Genomic DNA, 20364 nt, shown 5'->3' with positions numbered 1-20364 from the left:
GACCTCTGACTGACCGTTAGGTGAGGTAAATGCAAGGTCTCCAGGGAACAGAGGCATTTCACAGTGCTCATCTGAAACGTGGCACAATGTGGTTCCAACCTCAATAAGGCACTCCAGGAACAAACAGCATACAGACCGAGTTGCAAAAAAAAAAAATAAAAAAACTGAACTGCTATCAGCTATCAGATAGCACCAAACACATTTTCTAACTGCAGGAAATAAGTCAAAAAAAATTTACTAGTTAATTCTTTATGTCAGACTGCTATAGCAGTGCCGTATGCTTTCGACATATGACACAATCAAGTAGAATGATATGTGGTGGTTTTTTTTTTCCTCTTTCTTTTTTTTTTTTTTTTTTGTAAAAAAAAAAAAAAAAGATTAAAATGAATAGCAGGTGCATTTCAGCCAACTCATTTCTCTGGGATGTGTTTCAGTAGCAACCAGCAGCTGCCTGAAGCTGCCTTTGTTGCTCGTGTAGCATTTTATTTCATCAAGCTTTCCCATTCTTAAGAAGGAGTTTGGATTCAATCCATGTTAGTTGAGACTGAGGTGGTATACAGAATTCAAGTTGTAAATCTCTCAAGAGCTGCCTTGTAAACAAGACTTCTACTACAAAGACATCTTTACATTGTAGATAAAGCTGAAAATCTGACCTGTACTAGCTACAGAAACTAGAGACTGCCTTCCTGCTGACAGGAATTTTATATAATACTAACCTTTACATGTAGTGCCATGGAGATGGGTATCTACAAACTGCTTTGTAATTTACTAGGAATAGGACAATCTTAAAGCTATACAGACCACTGCTAGCTGAGGACAAAACATCTGCATGAGAATAGGGCATCATATCTATTCTACTTCAGCTGAAGAAATACAAAACTGATGCATCACTAAGACAGACGGTGCTATAAGTGTACACCAGCTCTAATGCTTCCCTATTTTGTTGCAAGACCAAGGAGTTATTCTTGAATGTTCTCGTGAAGAAAAGGTGCAAGTAATATTTCAAATATGGAAGTCAAGATTCAACAAAGGGGATTCCAGCATCGGGATTTCTGTATGCACATAAGGACGTTAGGGCAGAGTTGACCGTACAGCTACCTTTGTAAAACAGTTTCATAAAATGAACAGTTCAAAAGCACAGATATAAGCAGTGTCATGCATCTGAAAGAATTAAGTTTTAGCCCTTACGGTCATATCAACAGTGACTGAAGTACACAGAACAACTTATAGTTTAGCTCCTGTTTGACTTATGTATGTATTGTTTGCTGATTTCTTTTGGTAAGGGATAAGAGAACTTATGTGGGGCAGGTTTCCTCTGTAAATAGAGAAATACAAAGAAGTCATGTAAGGAACAGTCAAACAATGGACAAATGACCAAACTACAGCATTTCTAAAGTCATTCTCTCTCTTTTTTTTTTTTTTTTTTTTTTTTTTTTTTTAAATTGACTCAATCTATGTATTTTTGATTATGAGCTAAAAGTGCCTGGTAACTTCATGGAGAGAGCAGATCCATGTGTTACCTTTAGCCAATCAATTTCTCCTATAGAGATGCCTCAGCATTAATCTGTGCCTTTTGGTTTCACCTTAACTTTTTCATCAAATTTCACTGCATCACCACTGAAAATATCAAGGCTGTCCTCTCCCTCTCCCCACCACTTTTCTCCATATGTTAGCTTCACAAATCAGGTGATTTCTCTACCCCAAAGTTCTCACATGTGCATGTGCCCTGAGTTGTCCTTCAGTGCCCTGAAACACACTTTTGACTTGCTTGGGCTGTGGACCAGGGCTCAGGACCAGACAAATTAAAGATTCCTATAAAAATGGACCTCCACCATTGAGGTGCAACTGGGTAAGGGATGAAATGACAGATGCAATTCTTACTTAGGTTTACTATTTGATACTTTTCCCAGTTGCCAGACAGAAGTTTGCAAAAACCATTCTCAGAGAAGCACAAAAATCTTCTTTACTAACAAAACTGAGGTGTCCTTAAATGCTCAGTGCACAGGAGAGTGAAAAAAAAATCTCAGTAGCTGTTCTAAAACCTTACACAGAGGAGGCGGATAGCAGGAACTCTGCATGCATCTCATGAATGTTCTACTTTCCCTCTTTGAATACAGAGATCAGTCTTGGACAGAGTGTTAAAGCCTCGCCGTGAAGGGCTATTCTTTGCTATTACTTCAGGCTAAAACAAAAGACACTTCAGGAGATACAATCATTGCTGCCTAGTTCCTTTTCCTGGGCTCCTACAATGGGCCCCAGTTCTTTTTTTTTTTTTTTTTTTTCTTTTCCTTCCATACATCTTTCTCCTTCTGTCCTTTTACTCTTTCTTTCTGCCTCATTGAATCTATTAAGGTCTTTATATAGCCTGCTATTGAGAAATAAATTTTCTTAGGGGACTACTGACTGAGTCTTAACTGCTGGCACGCAAGGCTTAACTCCTGATGGGAGGGCAGGAAAAAATGATGGGTAAAAGGTATGAAAAATCCATGTCTGAATTTTGGGTCTTAGAGCACACCAGATTCCTTAGAGTGTCTTGCTGGTAATCAGCTCACAGGAAAGGAACATCCTAATTCTAGAACAATTCATAGAACAATTCACAGAACAATTCATAGCAGCTTCACAGAATAGCTTGGGTTGGAAGAGACCTTAAAACCCATCCAGTTCCAACCCCCTGACATGGGCTGGGACACCTCCCACCACACCAGGTTGCCCAAAGCACCATCCAGGCTGGCCCCAGCCTTAGGCACTTCCAAGGATGCGGCACCCACAGTTTCTATAGGCAGCCTGTTTCAGTGCCTTACCTGGGTAAAGAATTTCTTCCTAATGTCTAACCTAAATCTACTCTCAGTTTAAACCTATCGCCCCTTGTCTTATTGCTTGCACTGCCTGATAAAGAGTCCCTCTCCAGCTTACTTGTAAGCCCCCCTTCAGTTTCGTTTCTCTTTCATGCATTAGGCTTGACAGAGTTGTGTCTCTGCCCACGTCTCCTACAGAAAAATGTACACTTTTCAATTATTTCACTTGATTAAGTTCCATACACCAGTTCTTTCTGCACAACCATAACTTAGAAGGCACTCTGTCATCAACGAAGTTGCATTGCTATGAAACAGATGTAAGATTGGGTCCTCTCTTAACTGAGGATCACCCAGAGACAAAAATAAGAGCACTATTCCAGCTTGCCAATTCTGTGATAAACTATTTCAGACAATAAAGCTAGACACAAACTCAGTGCACTGCAGTTTACTACAGATCCAGAATAGACCTGCGTGCAAGCCAAAAAACTTCTCCCTCTGGGATGATAAACTAGCTTGCACAATATGAGATAAGCAAAGGAGCCAAGAAGAAGCCTGAAGCCTGTCTGAGCATGGAGAAAGATCAATCCAAGAACCCAAATCCAAGGCGCTTTCTAGCATAAAAGGAGAGGAAAAAAAAAAAAAAAAAAAAGTAAAAAAGTCTTTACTGCAAATGCAGGAGGAGGAGGGAGCAAAACTATTAAAAGGAAGTAAGGCAGAAAAGTTTGGCATTGAGCAGTGAGAGATGACACTATGCTCAGCCAGACAGCTTACGGTTTCTGCTTTGAACTGCTCACACAACTTTCCCCCCCCTTCAACAAGAAAAAAAAAAAAAGTAACCAATGTTTAAGTACAGTTGAAGCTTCTTTTTTTCCCACATTTTCTAGCAATGCATAATGAGGAGCTTGATTTTTTAGACTGAATTCTCAAAAGCCCAGGTGTCTACTTTGTATGGAACTATTCAGGCATATCTGAACTGCAGCCTGTGACAGGTGGTCTTCAAAAGCACTACAGAGTGAAAAGGCAGGTCTCTCCATCTTTAGTTAAACCTTACTGAAATGTAGATGTTAATTATATTTTAGCACAATTCATTAGCCATCTTATGCACTCATTATAAATGATCTTACAGTTTTCAGTGATTCCTTCCTGCCCATCACTTTTCACAGATTAACAATAACATCAAAACTACATACAAAAGCATTTTCCTGTTTTTGTTAATAGGTCTATGTCAGGACAGTCCAGGCAAACTGACCACACATTACTGTTTTCTCCTGTCTCTGGTCTTTTAACGTATAAAATAGACTTTCATATAATTCCTTGACAATTTACCATGAAACAGTCCTTCACTGTGTCCAACTCAGTAAATCAGACTAATCAGTTGAAATAATTAAGGAGTAAGGAACAGCACAGCATTGTGAAGGACAAGTGCCATGCAGTTACAAAATGAATTTCACGAAGTCCAGCTTAAGACCCTCATACACTTTATATGTAAAGCTTAGGTAAAACACTCAACCCAGGAAATATCTGAGGGTTTATATGGAATCCAATCAAGTTTGCTTAACGTGTTGTTTAGAATAAGACAAGCTTCCACCAGAACTATTAAGCAGAAAAAAGAAAAAAAAAAAAAAGAAAAAAACCCACAACTATGGAGAACTTCACAGGTTAATAGGCAATGCACTTACACAGGAAACAGAAAGAAAACAATAGCCTAAGAGTAAAAAAAAAAAAAAAAAAATTATGCCATCGCTTACATGCATTCAACCCAATATACCTACCAAAGGTAAGCAGTAAAACAGTACTGCTATTCCCTTAGGAAAAGAATGTTTTTGGCTTTGCCAAGTGTTTATAACTTTTCCAAGGATATCATGGTAGATGATGAAATACTTGAATGAATAATGGAAATCACAATTAAGAAAATGCAGAATGCCTCCTACTTTTATGTTAATATGCGATAACTTCATCACCAAAAAAAAGCTTCCAAAGCAGTGTAATCATTTGTAATGATGAATTGCAGCTGATTTTATTAACCAAACAGTATCCTTTTTAGAGATGTAATGCATAATACGAGGCTATCCAATGATAAATTAAGAGAAAAGACATAAATATTTCATGAGGAGATGCTGTGTAATCATTATTCTATTATTTCAGGTTTTGACTTGCAGTACTATTTAATCAAGCATCTTAGACAACTCATGTTTAGAGAGGGCATCTATAACAGTGCTTATTCTTACATTGCACTTAGATGTGCGAGCACAGCCATACTCTTCAGCCATGCTGTCTGTGCTATGGTTAATGGAGTACCTGAAGAGTGAAAGTTATAAACAGAACCATAAAAATATCTTCTAACATGTTTTCAAGTCAAAGCTTGATGAGATGGTGTACAAGACATTAAAAGTTGATTATGATAAAAACAAACAAACAAAAAAACAATGAGCAAATCTGTTTTAGAACAACCACAGCTTTTTCCAGGACACTCAGCCTTGTAGCTCCATGCCTACTCCTCTAGATTGTTTTGCAGACACTTGATACCTATGAAAGCTATGAAAGACTTGATCCTTTCTGCAGGTCCTTGTGCTAACTCAGAACAACATCCCTGGCCTTAACTTTCTGCATCAGCTTCTATTTCCATTAGCCTCCCCTTATGTTGTAATTTTAAAGTATAATAAGAGGAGAAACAGCATAAAGCCTACATATTCTAAAATCAGGATGATGTTGAACTTCAGGGAACTCAACACAAAGGATAGGAAGGGATTAAAAAATCCGGAAGTTAGAATCAGAGAAAAAGAGAAAATAATATTCAGTGATTATCCTCTGTGATACATGAATTAGTTTTGGGAAAAAACAAACAAACAAACAAACAAAAAAAAACTCAGTCTTTTATGAGATTTATCTTTCTTCCAGATGATCCTGGAGGTCTATGAGAAAGCTTTCTTAACACTTACAAACTAAGAATTGAAGTGAAGTACAAAATTATACAGAAGAATTTTCTTTTGCGGTTTGAGTCTAGCAGAAGAACAAAAGTAGGTTCCTTATAATAATCATAATAATGAGAATTCATTCAGGAAGACTAAAATACACAAGTCTTGATCTCAGTGGTCATACAAGTACTATGATTAATACTAAATAACTCCAAACTCATGAAGCTATGCAACAATATTTTCATTCTAACCCCTCCTATCAGAAAATGCTGACTGCAAGTTGACTGAGATAAAACAATAAAACCTGACCTAAAGTAGACTATTTTATTTTTTAAATAAAATGTTTTAGATGATGTATCCCAGACCATAAGCAATTTTCCTTCAGCTATCCACTTTTTTTTTTTTTAGTCGGTATTGCCCACACAAATTACATTAGCCATATGCTATCGGAAGCAATCACACTTATTGGTGTGATTTATGGAGGATTTCAGTGCACAAACCGGAGTGAATTGTAAATCTGAATATAGCTTATTATTTCGTAAGTAACATAGGCTTTTCAGTTGTTTGCTTTTTGTAATCAAACCATAATTTGATTATAATAATAATAATGCATTTTATTGCTGTTTTCATTGTGTAGGCCCTATATAGAAATAACCAGTATCAAGTCAAAAGCAAAGAAAAAAATGGCAGGGTAAAAATTCTTATTACAATCTTACTTGTAACATTACATATATTTTGCAAAACAAAACTGTCTTTTTGGCAATGTTTATCTGTGATATTATCCTTTGGCAGACCCATCGAAGTATTCAGAAGATTTTTCACTGTTCATTCATTAAATACAACTTTTTGCTGTAAGACTGAAAGAGTCTTGACATGATTTTCCCAGAAACATAAGCTGCCCTTGTTCATATTCAACTATGTTTATCACCTTTACTACACACTGAATACTCACTGTCTAAGCCAGCCTTTGGATCAAAATCTATTACTCACTAGTTTGGCTGTTTCCTTTTTACTCTGAGTTTAGCTTTTCTTTTTGTGGTTTGCTTTCAAACATTAGATAACATACTTAAAAATGCGAAGTGGCAGGTGTAGTAAAATGTTCTAGTACTTGAAAATGACAGTAAGACTGAAGGTTGCATTTTAACCCTTCTGATTTGACCTTTCATCATCAGTGGGCAGAAGTAGCACTCTTTTATATAGCACAGAGAACAGAAGCATATCATTCAACGATATAAAGACATGAGCAAGGTTGATCAGTTGTCCCATGGCTGTGTGACATACTGTATGCTGATTAGCTGCCACTCCCATTCATGAATAGGCTAGTAATGCTGACTAGGAAAGAAAGACTCATGAAAACAAGATAGGTTTTTGGATAGTGTAGAAATCTTTTCAAGTTATTCTCTATGCAAGAAAAACTGCTATCACTCAAGTCCATTAGTAACACAAATGATAAAAAATGTATTTTAAATCAGGAGGGGATGATAGAAATATAACAAGCTAAGCAAAGAAATATATAATTCAGTAACAAGGATTGGAATGAACACTGCATGTAGGAAAGTAGTACTTAATACATGATTCATATCATAAGGACAATTAAATATTGAAACAGGTTGCCCTGATATGTGAAATATCTGGCCTTGGAGATGTTTAAGATGCAGCTAGACAAAGCACTAAGGAAACTAGTCTGAATTCAGTTTTGACCCTGCTTTGACCAAGAGGTTGGACAAAAGGCTTTCCAAGGTTCTTTCCAATCTGTACAATATTGTAATACTATAAATCTGTGTACCCGAAGGGGTTCCAAAACAGTGTCAGCTCCAAACAGGGATAGGCTGATGCATTCAAAAAGTAAGCAAAATTCTTGAACAGAAAATGAATAGGCAAATAAGAGAGTACATTTATATGACTTAGTCTACCAGTCTCCTGACTTCAAAAGAAATTGTGCAGAGCTTGCTACAAATTAGAAGTCACTATGAGCTCAAAGGAATGATCACCATCTGATAAAATTATTGTTCTTCCATTAAAAAAAAAAAAATAAAAAATAAAAAAATTAGGATTACTTCCCTCAGCAAGGATTACAGAAAGAATAAATTAGGAATTTCTGATGTCCCTTTCTCAAAGTTTAAAGCACAATAACATTTAGTTAAATTAACAAATGGATAGTCAAGATCCAAAAAAGAACTGGTTTCCTCTTCATTGCTACATGAAGATTTCCTGAAAGTTTTATGAAGATCAAAAATTAGGAAGACTTAGTTTTTATATACGTATATACATTATGCAAAAGGGATGAGTTTGAAGAACTGTAAAGGTAAAAGGCTGAAACACCTCATCAACAGTGTTACAAGCACTTCATTTGAAGTTAAGCTTTATGTTGGATTTAATACTTTTAGTATATAAATATAATATATAAAATACATTTTAGTACATCTTAAAATGTTAAATATTCATAATCTGAGGAGATGAATTCTATGTTAGTGCTAGTTGGACAATGATGGTTTTATTTAATGACAGCTTTTAATGCTTGGATTTTATGTCCCCACCATGCATTAGGATGCAGAGTAAAAAGGGGAAGGAGTAAACAAACCTCTTGAATATTTCACAGAACACAGTTAGATGAAGACAGTACATCTCTATCTTTCTCTCTCTCCTCTTCCATTTTCTGTTTCTTTTTCCCCTATCCTCTTTCTCTCTAGCTATTTTGTTTCTCTGAAAACATTTCCAAAAGTAATAAAACTAAGTCAAAAAATATATTTTTTTTAAGTTTTATTTCATTCAAATTATTAAATCAAACTCAAGTCTATAGCAAATTTAGCAGCCTAGCCTAAAAAAAAAACAACTTTTAATATTATAACAAAAATCTAGAAGCAAACCTTAAATGTTTCCTAAAAATAAGCACATAATAAATTCAAACTAGTGTGAAAGACTATGTTTAGATGAGCTTAAATATGAATTTTTAAAACACCATTATATCAGAAATAGAAACTCTAGCCCAGAAGACTGCTTTGCCATCTCTCTTTCTGAGCATTTTAATCTTTTGTAGCATCCACATTTGACTGCTATCTCTGTGCTTAGATGGTCTCAAGAGGCAATGAGATGGCACAGTTTCCAGTGACATTGGCTGTAATAAGAGGCAAGAACATTAAAATTCTGAAACAAATCTGAAAAAGGAATCTAAGTCAGGAAAAAAAATAAAAATAATAAAAAGTATCACTGCAATTAGTTGCAATATCACACATTAATCTGGTAAAAGGCTCTCATAACTAATTACAGGAGCAGGAATGGAAAAAGAAAGGAATAACATGGGCTACAAAAGAACCTTACTACACGTTCCTCAGGAAGCAACAGATCCTCTGCATAGGCAGATTGCTGAAGAGCACAATGTGGTCTTCGTTAGTGTGAGGAACACAGGAATCTACCAATAAGTTGACTTACTTATGATTTTGGAGACAGAAATGCTGCTCATGGTAAACCAATCTAAGTAGTATAAATATATGATAAGCCTACTTCTTACAGGACCCCCTGAGACCAATGCAGCTGAGCACTGATTTCATTTTCTTTGCATTTCTTTTGGAAGACTGCTAGTTATTTCTGTGTATCTGAACAGCTTATCATCCCATTCAAAGTGGGCAAGATACATGTACTTCTCTACCTCAGCATGCTTTGCCTAAACTCATCAGAAAGGCAATTATCAAAATGAAACTGGAATAAAATAAATATGTTCTAGTAAGCTGTGAATTTAGTTAAGCTATCAGGAAAACGTCAGATACACTTTAAGCACTTTCAAATGAGAGACCTGTTTCTGAGGAAGTGGTATAAACTGAAGAAATCTCATTAACATGCATACGGAGAATTATAAAAATCTGAATGTAAATCACAGAAACATAAAATATGTCCCCACTGAGATCAATAGAGACTCTTCCTTAGCAAATTATTTCTGCCAATGCTGTTTTTCTTAAGTATTCTATGCAGTTTTGCACAAACTTGCATTCATGCACATGTGCATTCGCAATACATGTTTTTCCTCCACCCTTGGAACAAGATTATTCGATGGTAGAATAGATCTCCAGCTTCAGACATTCATTCTGATTGAAAAAAATAATTTGCTCAGCTTCATTTCTTTGCCATCAGTTGTAGCTCTACACCACTTTTGTACCTCCCTTGAGTGCATACTTCAAAGACATACAGACATTTATCTTGTCATTCCCTTATCTCACCTTTGCTTCTCTATATTTTTGTCTTCAGTTTTTTCATTTTTTTCCTCTTTGATCTAAACTATTTGTTCTTGTACGTATCTCTAGACAGACTCTCTCAGCATCTTTCAAGCAGTGACTTGATAAAAATAGGGCTGCATAAATCCATGTGTGTAAATACTTAGATGAAAAATGCACTACCAGATTGACTGACAGAGCTGGTAAATACAGACAGAAGTCCCATAAATTCCTTAGGCTGTGAAGTAGCATCATTCTGTTAGGTATCCAGTATTCATTCACTCAACAACTTACAAGAATACTGGATTTTTATTTATTATTTTTTCCTAATATGGCTATCTTCATATGTGTGTTTTGTTTTTGTTATTTTCTCTTATTTCTGCTTTTGGTGATTCATTTGAATTTGTTTACATCTGCATTATTGTAGCTTCCTTATGTTTCTGAATGCTCTCAGTTTATCTGTGTAATTTGCTTGCATCACTGAGAGTTTCAGCTCCTTTGAGTTTAGGGCCAAATTCAAAATTTTATACTTTGTGCACAGAAATCAACACAACACATTCTTGATTCCATAATTCAAGGAATGACCTCTAGAGCAGTCTGCTAAGTTAATAACAATACAACTACTAAAACATCATCATCATCATCAACAACAAACAGACTCATGTAACAAACTTAGTGAAAATGAAAACCATTAAAACCAAGAGGAACAAAACAGTAAAAAGTAGGACTGATTCTTAGGTACTTAGTATTGCACTCTATATACTCCCAAGTACAGATACTTACAGCAATGCAATATGCATTTAAAAATCCTACAATTATGATTTAAAAACATGTAAATGACAACACAGGTTTAGAGCAGTAGTCATAATTCAGCTAATGTACAGAATTTTAACCCTACCTTTCCAGTTGACTTTGTTCCTTTCCAAATGCAAAAATAGCAGATAGTCCAGGCAGCGAGGAGGCACAGGGCAAGTTCCCAACGAAGATTCCCAATATGTTCAATCCCATCAGATATAGCTAGCACTCTGCGTCTACCAAAGGGGGAAAAAAAAAAAAAAAGGATAATAATGGAACAAAATAGTACTACATATAAAACACTGAGCTAAAAGCAAGTCTTCAATGAAGGAGACTTCTGGTTACCGACTACTGAGTATGCATCATGCTAAGAGAAAAGACACAGAAGCATTGGAATATTTTCAGTGGGTTTTACATCAGGTTAAAAATAAACAACTGGTGGATTTTCCCAGGTCAGTGACAAAAATCAACAAGATTTAAAGATAGATTCAGCATGGAAAGCTTTTGTACAAAGCGAAAGTCAGAGACAAAAATAAAAAATAAAACTAAGTGCTCTGAATCAACAACAGTTATACATAAACCCAAAACAAAACACTTCAAGAGTAAATGTTTTTTCAGTTTTACTGGTTTTCCAGTAATAAATATTTGAGTAATAAATATTTTAAATATACCTTTACTTTTACCTTGCAACATTTATTTTTATGAATTAAACTAACACCATAATCCACAACCAGTTCTCGATGTAATCCATTCCAGCAGCTGGTCACTTGAACCATTATGCTGTTCTTCTCTAATGGCTTAATAACATTTATTTATTAAGTTGTTGTTAACATCTATCTATCTCATGGCTACAATGTTTCACACACTCACACACTAAAAAGCAAGTATGTATTACAAACACAATTCTCAGCAAAGACTTGAGAAATTTTAAAGCAACCGTTTTCTGGAAGCTGTCTACAGAAAGTAAATGCTGTTTTTTCTGAATTCTCTGTGAGAAGTCTCAAATAGCAGAGACACCTACCATACCCATCCAAAAACCTTGGCTGGATTCTTTTGAAAAGAGCGGCATAGAAAGTAAATGGCAAATTAATGACCTCTAAACAATTAGACCTGCTGCTCCCATTTAAGAAAGACACATGGTGCCAATCAACCTGAACTGTTAGCACTGTAATGAGTATTTAAATATACAAAAGTACTTTAAATCACTTTGTCTTTTCTCTGTTCATGCAGAACAAAGGTTTAATGTTTCTCTTAGAAAGAAAGCAGCAACAAGTCCAGAACATACAATTAAACTATAAGATATAATGCAGCCAAAGAATACAATCAATGAAGAGAAAAAGTCTTGCTCAGAGGGTAGCAGTGATTTCCTCAGCAGGCACAACACAGCTCTCCTTAGTGCCAGGGCCTTAGCTGTCCTGCTGACACTGGCAGAAACAGCAGCAGCAGCAGATTTTGAAAGCAGGAGGCATTCAGAACTTGAAATTCTTCTCACAAAACTGAGTTCAGCCTGACTATGGACACCCTTATAACTGCCCTTATTCTTTTATTACTCAACATAAATTAATCAAAAAACAAATTAATCAAAAAATCAAAAACAAAAAATTAAAAACACATGATTCTCCCCTGAATTCAAGAAGTGAGGCTGATATATTCAGTGGTCGAAGATGACAGAGTTGATCACAGCTTCTTGTTCCTCAGCAGCCCAGCTTCTATCTAAATACTGCTACAACCTTGAATAAATCACCCAAACAGGAGTAAACAAAATAGCACAGTTGTCTTCCTCATTTCTAAACATTACAAGAGCCCTGCACTACCTTATTCTCCTCAGATCTTAACGTAGATAAAGAACTGTAAAATGACATTAAAAGTGATACCTATGCAGTTTAGAAGTACAGGCATTAAAAGATAAGTAAATAAATAAGGAGTTCTATAATAAGATGTCCAGGAACAGCCACATCTGTGAAGGCCTGCACCAGCGTTTCATCACTTGTGACAGTACGTGATAAAGCAGAGCAGAAAGAAGGGGTAATTTATGTGCACAGTAAAAATTAACCAGATTGTGATGGGAAGAGGTTGCAAGTACCTCACGGTCATTATAAGTGAAACTAGTTTTATTAGAGGGCCTCAGCATCATCCTAAGAAAACCCTTACATAAACTATGTGGTCTTGTAAAAGGAGATAGTGGGATCCCCAGACAAATGGCAAACTCCTAGGGATTTTATATTCTGAATTATCAAGTGATATTAAAAGTCAACATGAAAAATTACTAATTTTTATGAGCCAAAAGTGCCCCACTTGGGTAACTATATAAGCTTGACAGCTACAGGGAAGCCATGGGAGATAACTAAGCTGAATTACATAACTAAATTATTGAGAATCAGAAACCTGAATTAAGGGATGACTTCCAAACATTTCTTTATGATAAAACTTTTTAGTTGTCAAATTTGGCATATACTCCAGGAGATATTAGGATCTCATTGGCCATGTCATTTAGCAGAGGTGCATGCCAGACATACTATAAAAAAGCATATATACAAATATATATATGTATAACATATATACAATGCATTATAAAACTTACTATTAAAAAACAAAGCATATCCAGTAAATGCCTATGTAATTTTGCTTTTCAAATTCTGCATGCTTTCCAGTAGAAAACATGCATGTCTGTCCTTAACATCTCTTCAAAAAGTGCTGTTAAATTCAAAAACCTGAACTCTTCAGATAGAGTCTGAAGACTTATTTTCACTTGAAGAAAAAAAAAAATAGCCCAAGAACCTAGAGAACCACTGTAGCTGCAAGGTACAAACAATGATGTAGCTGGGGGTAACCATTTGAATTACTACAGAATTTAAGATCACTGCGTATTATACACCATTTTAACCATAGTAACTTTGAGCATACTGTGTGAGTTTACTGCCAACAACTTAAGACTGGGTGAAATTTTGCTATAAAAATTATTTGGCTTGCACAGAGATCTGAGATACAGATCATCAAGTATTGTTGTATGTCAAAAATACGTTAAAACAGAAAACAATTAGAGTTTGAAAAGACTTCTTGTGGGTCTTGAGTTTGTTTTTGCTTTTCTGTTTCTTATACACAGCAGTTCAATTTAACGAACTGCCAGTAGCCTGGGAAAGAAGCCAGGAGACTGTTGGCATTTCAGCATCTTGAACACAACGTTGAGGAAATAAACTTCATCTGCATTAGGGTTAACTTGGAACTTGAAGGTGAAATCAAACCAAAGTAAGAGTTTTAAATCAGTGGTAGCAAAACAAAATCTACACAGGATATAGTGTCTGTAAATGGAAAATTAAAAAAAAAAAAAAAAAAAAGAGACCTTAATTTAAACCACGGTGGATTCATAATGTGTATCACACTCAAAGACACGTTACATGTTTGAAGGCTTCACTGTGTCTTTCTACACATAGATAACTTGAGTAACTGTTATTGAAGGAAGAGTTTTACTTTCCTTTCCACACATAACACAAAGAAAAAGAAATGACAGACATTGATAGACTTGAATAAATAAAAGATAAATGTAATTGCATGTAAATATATTTATTACTATGAATATTATAATTTATAAATTATTATTATTATAAATTATATTATATTAATATTATATTATTATTAAACATATATAATACAAATGTAAATAATATGACTTAACTGAAGTTCAGAATTCTTTGTATTTCTTGTTACATGCCAGAAAAGCTGATGCTTGGTCATAACAGCATTTAAAACTGACAATCAAATCTTGGCTACATGGCTAATTATGACTACAGAGTGGTTTCATTGTGGTTACAGCTTATAGTACCAAATACTATAATCCAAATGCATGCAGTTCATGTTGAATCAAAATAGAATTGTGGATAAAACAAGGACAGAGCGGGGAAGAAAGAACAAAGCCATAGAAAAATTTCAGCAGACATAAAATAACGTCCTCAGTAAGTAACAAGACAGTATTCTATGACCTTTTGCTACCTAAATTCCAGGAACCTACTATTGCTAATGGTAACCTCTCTTCTTTTCAGCTGACATCATTGTACATATATGTACTAGCAAAATTTGGAAAAATAAAGATCAGTAAGTATTACTTACTTATTGAAAGTGCTTTTGCTTGTGAATTTACTAAAACAGTTTTTGATTTAGCAGCTCAGTAATCCTAAAGAAAGAAGGAACCTTCTTTTGCTAGAATTGCTTCAGACAGGCATATTATGAGGTAACTGTTACTTCTGACTACTCATAGTAGAAAAATAACCTTTGCATCTACAATTGAGAAGTAAGAGTTTGAAAGCTTTAGCTTCTACAAGTGCACTCTTTCGGGACACGGCAACAACAGCACTACACTTCCCATGGGCTGGGAGAGCACTTTTCCTGGGAAAGGGCATCTTTAATAAAGTGTTCCAATGTGCAGGGCTGCAGCAAACTCTTGAAAATAAAAAGGATTAACTGCTACCATGCATAGTTGAAAGGAATGTACCAAGGTAATCATTGCATTATTTCATGATTTGGAAAGCTGAAGAACAGATTCAATGTATTTGAAGAAAGCTCCTTCATGTTCCCTCCTCAATTTGAAACAGTGTCCAAGACGTTTCTCTTTTACAAAATAAATAAATAAGTCAGAGAAAGCAGCCTCCCAAGGCCACTTCTCCTTCTGTATCTGTTCAGCCAGGAGCAGGCAATGCTATCTACATACTCTGCACCAGACTCTGTCCTCAGCACATTTTGTGGAAAATGAAAGAAAAAAGAAGCCACTAAGCAGCAGTGGTACTGCTGCTGAGCAGCCTTTCTGGCTGCTGGTATGCTCCATGTTTTGGTATGCTTCTTTCATACCTGCAGATTTTTCAGACCTGGTTTATATTTACCTTGTGAACCTTTTCACTCAGCTCTTTGTGAAGTGAAAAAAAAAGAAAAGAAAAAAGCTAGCAGCAGTAGCATACAGCTTTTTCCACCAGTTCAGAAGTATCATCATCTCTCAGACATTCTCTATTCTTATGCTAAAGTAAGTCTTCCGTCCAAAGATGTTTTCTAAAATCTCATATTTCTTTGTCTTTCATTGCACTGTCTACAGTTAATATTCTTTAACTTCTGTGAAAATTTATTGTTTTGAGTATTTCATACCCAAACGCATTTGAATATTGTGCGCAAATATACAGTTGCTGACATGCAGACTTGAGCAGATACTAACTTGATTCTGAAACTGGTGGCATTCAAATTCCATGTACCAGGATCCTTTGTGGATACCTGAACCACAAGGCCAGATAGCTATCAGCATCCAAGGCTCTGGCAAGTATTTGCTTGAAGACAATCCCTCAGTGGACTGTTGCACTGCCAGATGCTTATTCAGGTAGTTAACCACCACAAAGTCAGCCTCCTTTGGAAGAACCATAGTGACTGCAGTAATTCCAGACACACTGGAAGGCTGAGATGTTTTCCTTGGACACAGCAGCATTCTTTTTGTCACAGAGATCAGGGGAATCTGCTTATCTAACAAAGAGTACTTGTAACACATTGTTTATTGATAAGAGTGTGGCCAATGCTCATCAATAAATAGGAATAACTATACTACATAACTGTAGGAATAACTTTGAAACAACTATTTTGAGTTGTTTGCCCACCAGCAATATCCATTCTCCATTGTCTGAGTCACTTAACTTTTCCCACTATCTTACATAGAGAGTCTTAAAAAACTGCAGCTCACTTGACCCTGTGACCTTCCTAGGCAGCAGCGCTGTGTGTTCTTCTCAAGTCTGTGCTTCATCAGCCTCTTTCCTCATCTCTTACAATTGGAATGAGTTTTAAGGGATCTCTGAGTGACTGAAATTGCTCTTTCAGTTCTATTAAAACACTAAACTCTACTGAACAGCACAGAAGCTTTTCTGTCCAGCAATATCTTTCGGAGATTTGCAGCATTTTGTTATGGTTGTCTTATCTGTGCTAATATCTGTCTTATCTGTGCTTATCTGTCTAATTTGGAAGAGAGGCTGATCCATCAACCTAGATCACATTACTCAAAGGTGGAAAAAGGAACAGTCTAGGAAGAACAAAAACTTTTGAAAGACGCTGGTATGTAAGTGAGCAGGAATTAAACAAAAAATGCTTATTTCTAATAACAACATATAAATGTACAACCAGCGGTATTTCAGAAAAGACTCCATGCTTTTTTGAGTAGTTCCTGTTTACCAACTGGACACAATAAAACTCTCGAGGTAAGGGATAATGGCTAATAGAATGCAAATTAACCAAAATTACACACTTCCACCTTTCTATGAACATAGAATGGTTTTCTCTCGTAATGAAAGCAAAACAGAATAAACGGGAAATATGAGATACTAAAGATTTAATACAGTATTCTCCACTGCCTTAGATACTACCATGATAGACTTTTTACAAAATATACTGAATGTTAAAAGATATAAAAACCCTATGAAAACCAAAAGGGTAGCAGTTTAGTTGGTAAAATTCATGCAACATTACTTAAAAATATGTATTATAAAACACCACAGAGAGACTCACACAGAAAACACATGGAAATATCACACACATTTAAGAACTTGACTAGGTTACTGTACACACTCTGCCCTATATATTCACACAGCTTTTAGAAGATAATAAAAACCCACTATAAAATTCTGTTAAACTAAGAAATCTCTTATGAAAAAACATTTAACTTTATGTTTGGCTTTCTGAAAGCAGCAGACAGGTAATTCCCAGTGGTCACATCAGTGAGAATTCCACAGCTAGAGCATTATGCACAGCTCTAAAATATTTATCTCTTATAGTATATTTTCTGTGACCTACACATATCAGAATGAATTATTCCTAGTTGAGACACATTTGCTGCTACTCGGCCTAGTTCTTTCCTCTTGAAGTCCTAAGAGGGTTGTATATTGTATATTTGTTATCCACTTTTCACATTTCTTATCAGTTAAAAAGATTAAATTCTACTCAGCAGACCTCTCTAAAATTTCTAGTTTCTGATTGCAAATAACAAGTATTTCTTATGTTAACCAATGTCACATTGAAGTCAGTACTTATCTGAATACAATGTGACATCAATTAACAACTACTGTGTGTATCAATAAAAAAAAAAATCTGCATGGTATGTATGTGTGTGTACTTATAGCTAGAGAAAGACTGAGATATACAAACCCTGAACACCCCACTTACCCTTTAGCTATTCCTGACCTATTTTCCTTCAACCTGTTTCATTGAAGTCACGGCAAGTGACTTCTTAGCCAAGTCTGAGAGTTTAATCCTATCAAATGGCTTCTTTTGTATCACTCCACTCACCTCTGCTCTACAGTTTCTTGGTACTCTCTCAAGATACCCAATAACTCTTTCAGTCTTTGTGCAGTTTTTCCACTACTCCACCTACTCCTCTCTGAAGAAGTCATGCAGTGATAAAAAAAAATTTAAAAAAATTCCTTTTTATTCACCTTCAGAGTGATGTAAATTAGTTCAGCATTCAGGCTGCAGCAGCTGTGAAACGAAAGTACCTAGAAGAAATGTAAGCCAGCCTGGTTGTTCTCAAAAAATTCTGTTGAGCCTCTTAGGCAGTCTGTAGACATGTACTCAGCTGTTCACTTTTAAGTATTCATATAATGAGAGCAACAGACCACAGAAAAAAATTTAGAAACATTCCATGGTTTTGTAAAATCGTCCTTCATAAGTTCTTGGCTACAAACTCATGCAATAAATGAGTGATAGTAAACTCTCGTATCTTCCCCCTGGAATATATAAGTATAAAACTATTCCCTGAAAGGCCAAAAGAAATCATTGTCTCAGCATGTTTCTCACATGCACTGGCCCTACACTAATTCCTAGTTGAAAAACAAACAAACAAACAAACAAAAAAAAAAAAAAAAAAAACAAGGGACACAAGGCAGCAAAAAACTGTACCTTGTACATCAAAAGAGAAAAATAATATTGTGAATGTTCAGGAGCTATTTGGGGAGGTCCTGAGTTCACATTTACAACTAATGACTCCTCATAAAGTACCACCATCCTCTTGCAACTTACAATTCTTAATTAAATTGAAATGAAAATTCTACTGGCTCAATTTTATTTATTAACTAAAAACAATAGATTTTTGTGATTTCAATTCTGCTGACTATCTGTGGAAGGGACTTCAGGAGAGTATCAGTTATCTCCATTTCTGAACTGCAGGACAACTTTGCCTACATGATTGTTTAAAGGCCTGCACTGACTGATATTCTGTAATCTATAGGCAATCCCAAGCAATGTCTAATGAGTCTTCCTCAGGCAATCCTCCTGACATGGAAACTCAATTTCCTTACTGCCACATTAGAATATAATGGGAAAGAGTGAAAGGCCTACCAACTTCTTTTCCTGCCTGTTAGCTACATTTTTGTTTTCCTCCCACATCAAGAGCATCCCTCCTTTAAGAATTCAAATTGACTGAAAAACTAAGCAAGTATGACTTGTACATGAGAAAGGTAGGACTGGATGTAAACCTGGGGAAGGATACTAAACTGGACAGTTGTGGTACAGATTCCAGGAAGGCACTAGCTACAGACAAAGGAAAAACAAATCAGCTGAGGAGTTAAGGTAAGCACTGAAATAGCTCACCAATGTCCCAGAAGCATGCTAACGTTTAGGTTCCATCTGAAATGATTTGTCAGCATCCACACTTAAGATTAGAAAACTGAGAGAGAAAGGATTTCCCTCTACTCAGTACTGGTGAGGCCACACCTGAACTACGGCATCCAGTTCTGGGCTCTTCAGTATAAGACATACAAGAAGGTACTGTAGAGAGTCCAACAAAAAGCATCACAGATAATTAAGTGACTGGAGCACCTCTACTATTAGGAAAGGCTGTAGAGAGCTGGTGCCATTCAGCTTGTAGAAGAGAAGGCTCAGGGGGATCTTATCAATGTATATAGATACCTGAAGGAAGTGTGCAAAGAGGTCAAAAACACTCTTCAGTGGTGTTTCAGTCCATTGTCTCTTGTCACAGGAGGTTCCATCTGAACATCAAAAAACTCTTTTTGACCGTGAGGGTGACCAAACATTAGAACAGGCTGCCCAGGGAGGTTGTGGAGTTTCCCTCCTTAGGAACATTCAAAAAATACCTGGACATGGTCCTGAGCAGCCAGCTCTAGGTGGCCCCGCTTGAGCAGTGGTTGGACAAGATGACTTCCAGATGTCTCTTCTGACCTCATTTATTGCTATTTGCATACACAGGTAGAACATGCTAGGACAGAAAACTAAAATCATTGAGTTCGTCTATCTTCCTGGAAACCCTGGAAGGCTTCAGAGTCCTACATTCATATTCATAGCCCTGTTCTACCCTAAAGCATAAGGTCTTCTACCAAGAAAACTCCCTATCAAGCTTCCCACTATCCAGCAGTACATGACTTCAGAACAGCTCCCACACTTTCCTGTTAATACTGTGCATAAATAATTAAATTCTTATTAGTATAACGACTGGAACTGGATGGTCTAGCTATTAACTTGTAAAGTAACAGAACAGCCTCTGTAAATCCTTACTGTCTTCAAGTACCCTTTTCAATCTAAACCACCTAAATAAGAACTGAAGCAGCAGGAGAATGATCCTCTAAACTTATGGCTGAGGCACTCACCTTAGAAATTGTTAGGATTCGCATCTACGCCTCATGACTGTTT

At 36.0% G+C, this 20364-nt stretch overlaps 1 protein-coding gene across 2 annotated transcripts in view; it reads right to left on the bottom strand.

Moving 5' to 3' along the window:
- Positions 1 to 20364, bottom strand: part of SLC6A11 (solute carrier family 6 member 11) — a 96911-nt gene that overhangs the window by 63790 nt on the left and 12757 nt on the right. For both annotated transcript variants that reach the window (XM_084531513.1, XM_084531514.1), the window contains exon 6: positions 10814 to 10946. In XM_084531513.1, the coding sequence (XP_084387639.1) occupies positions 10814 to 10946 (133 nt within the window). The remainder of the gene's footprint in view (positions 1 to 10813; positions 10947 to 20364) is intronic.

This window comes from Aythya ferina, assembly GCF_964211825.1.
Source record: "Aythya ferina genome assembly, chromosome: 10".
NCBI lineage: Eukaryota > Metazoa > Chordata > Aves > Anseriformes > Anatidae > Aythya > Aythya ferina.
This window is presented reverse-complemented; position numbering and strand designations above follow the sequence as displayed.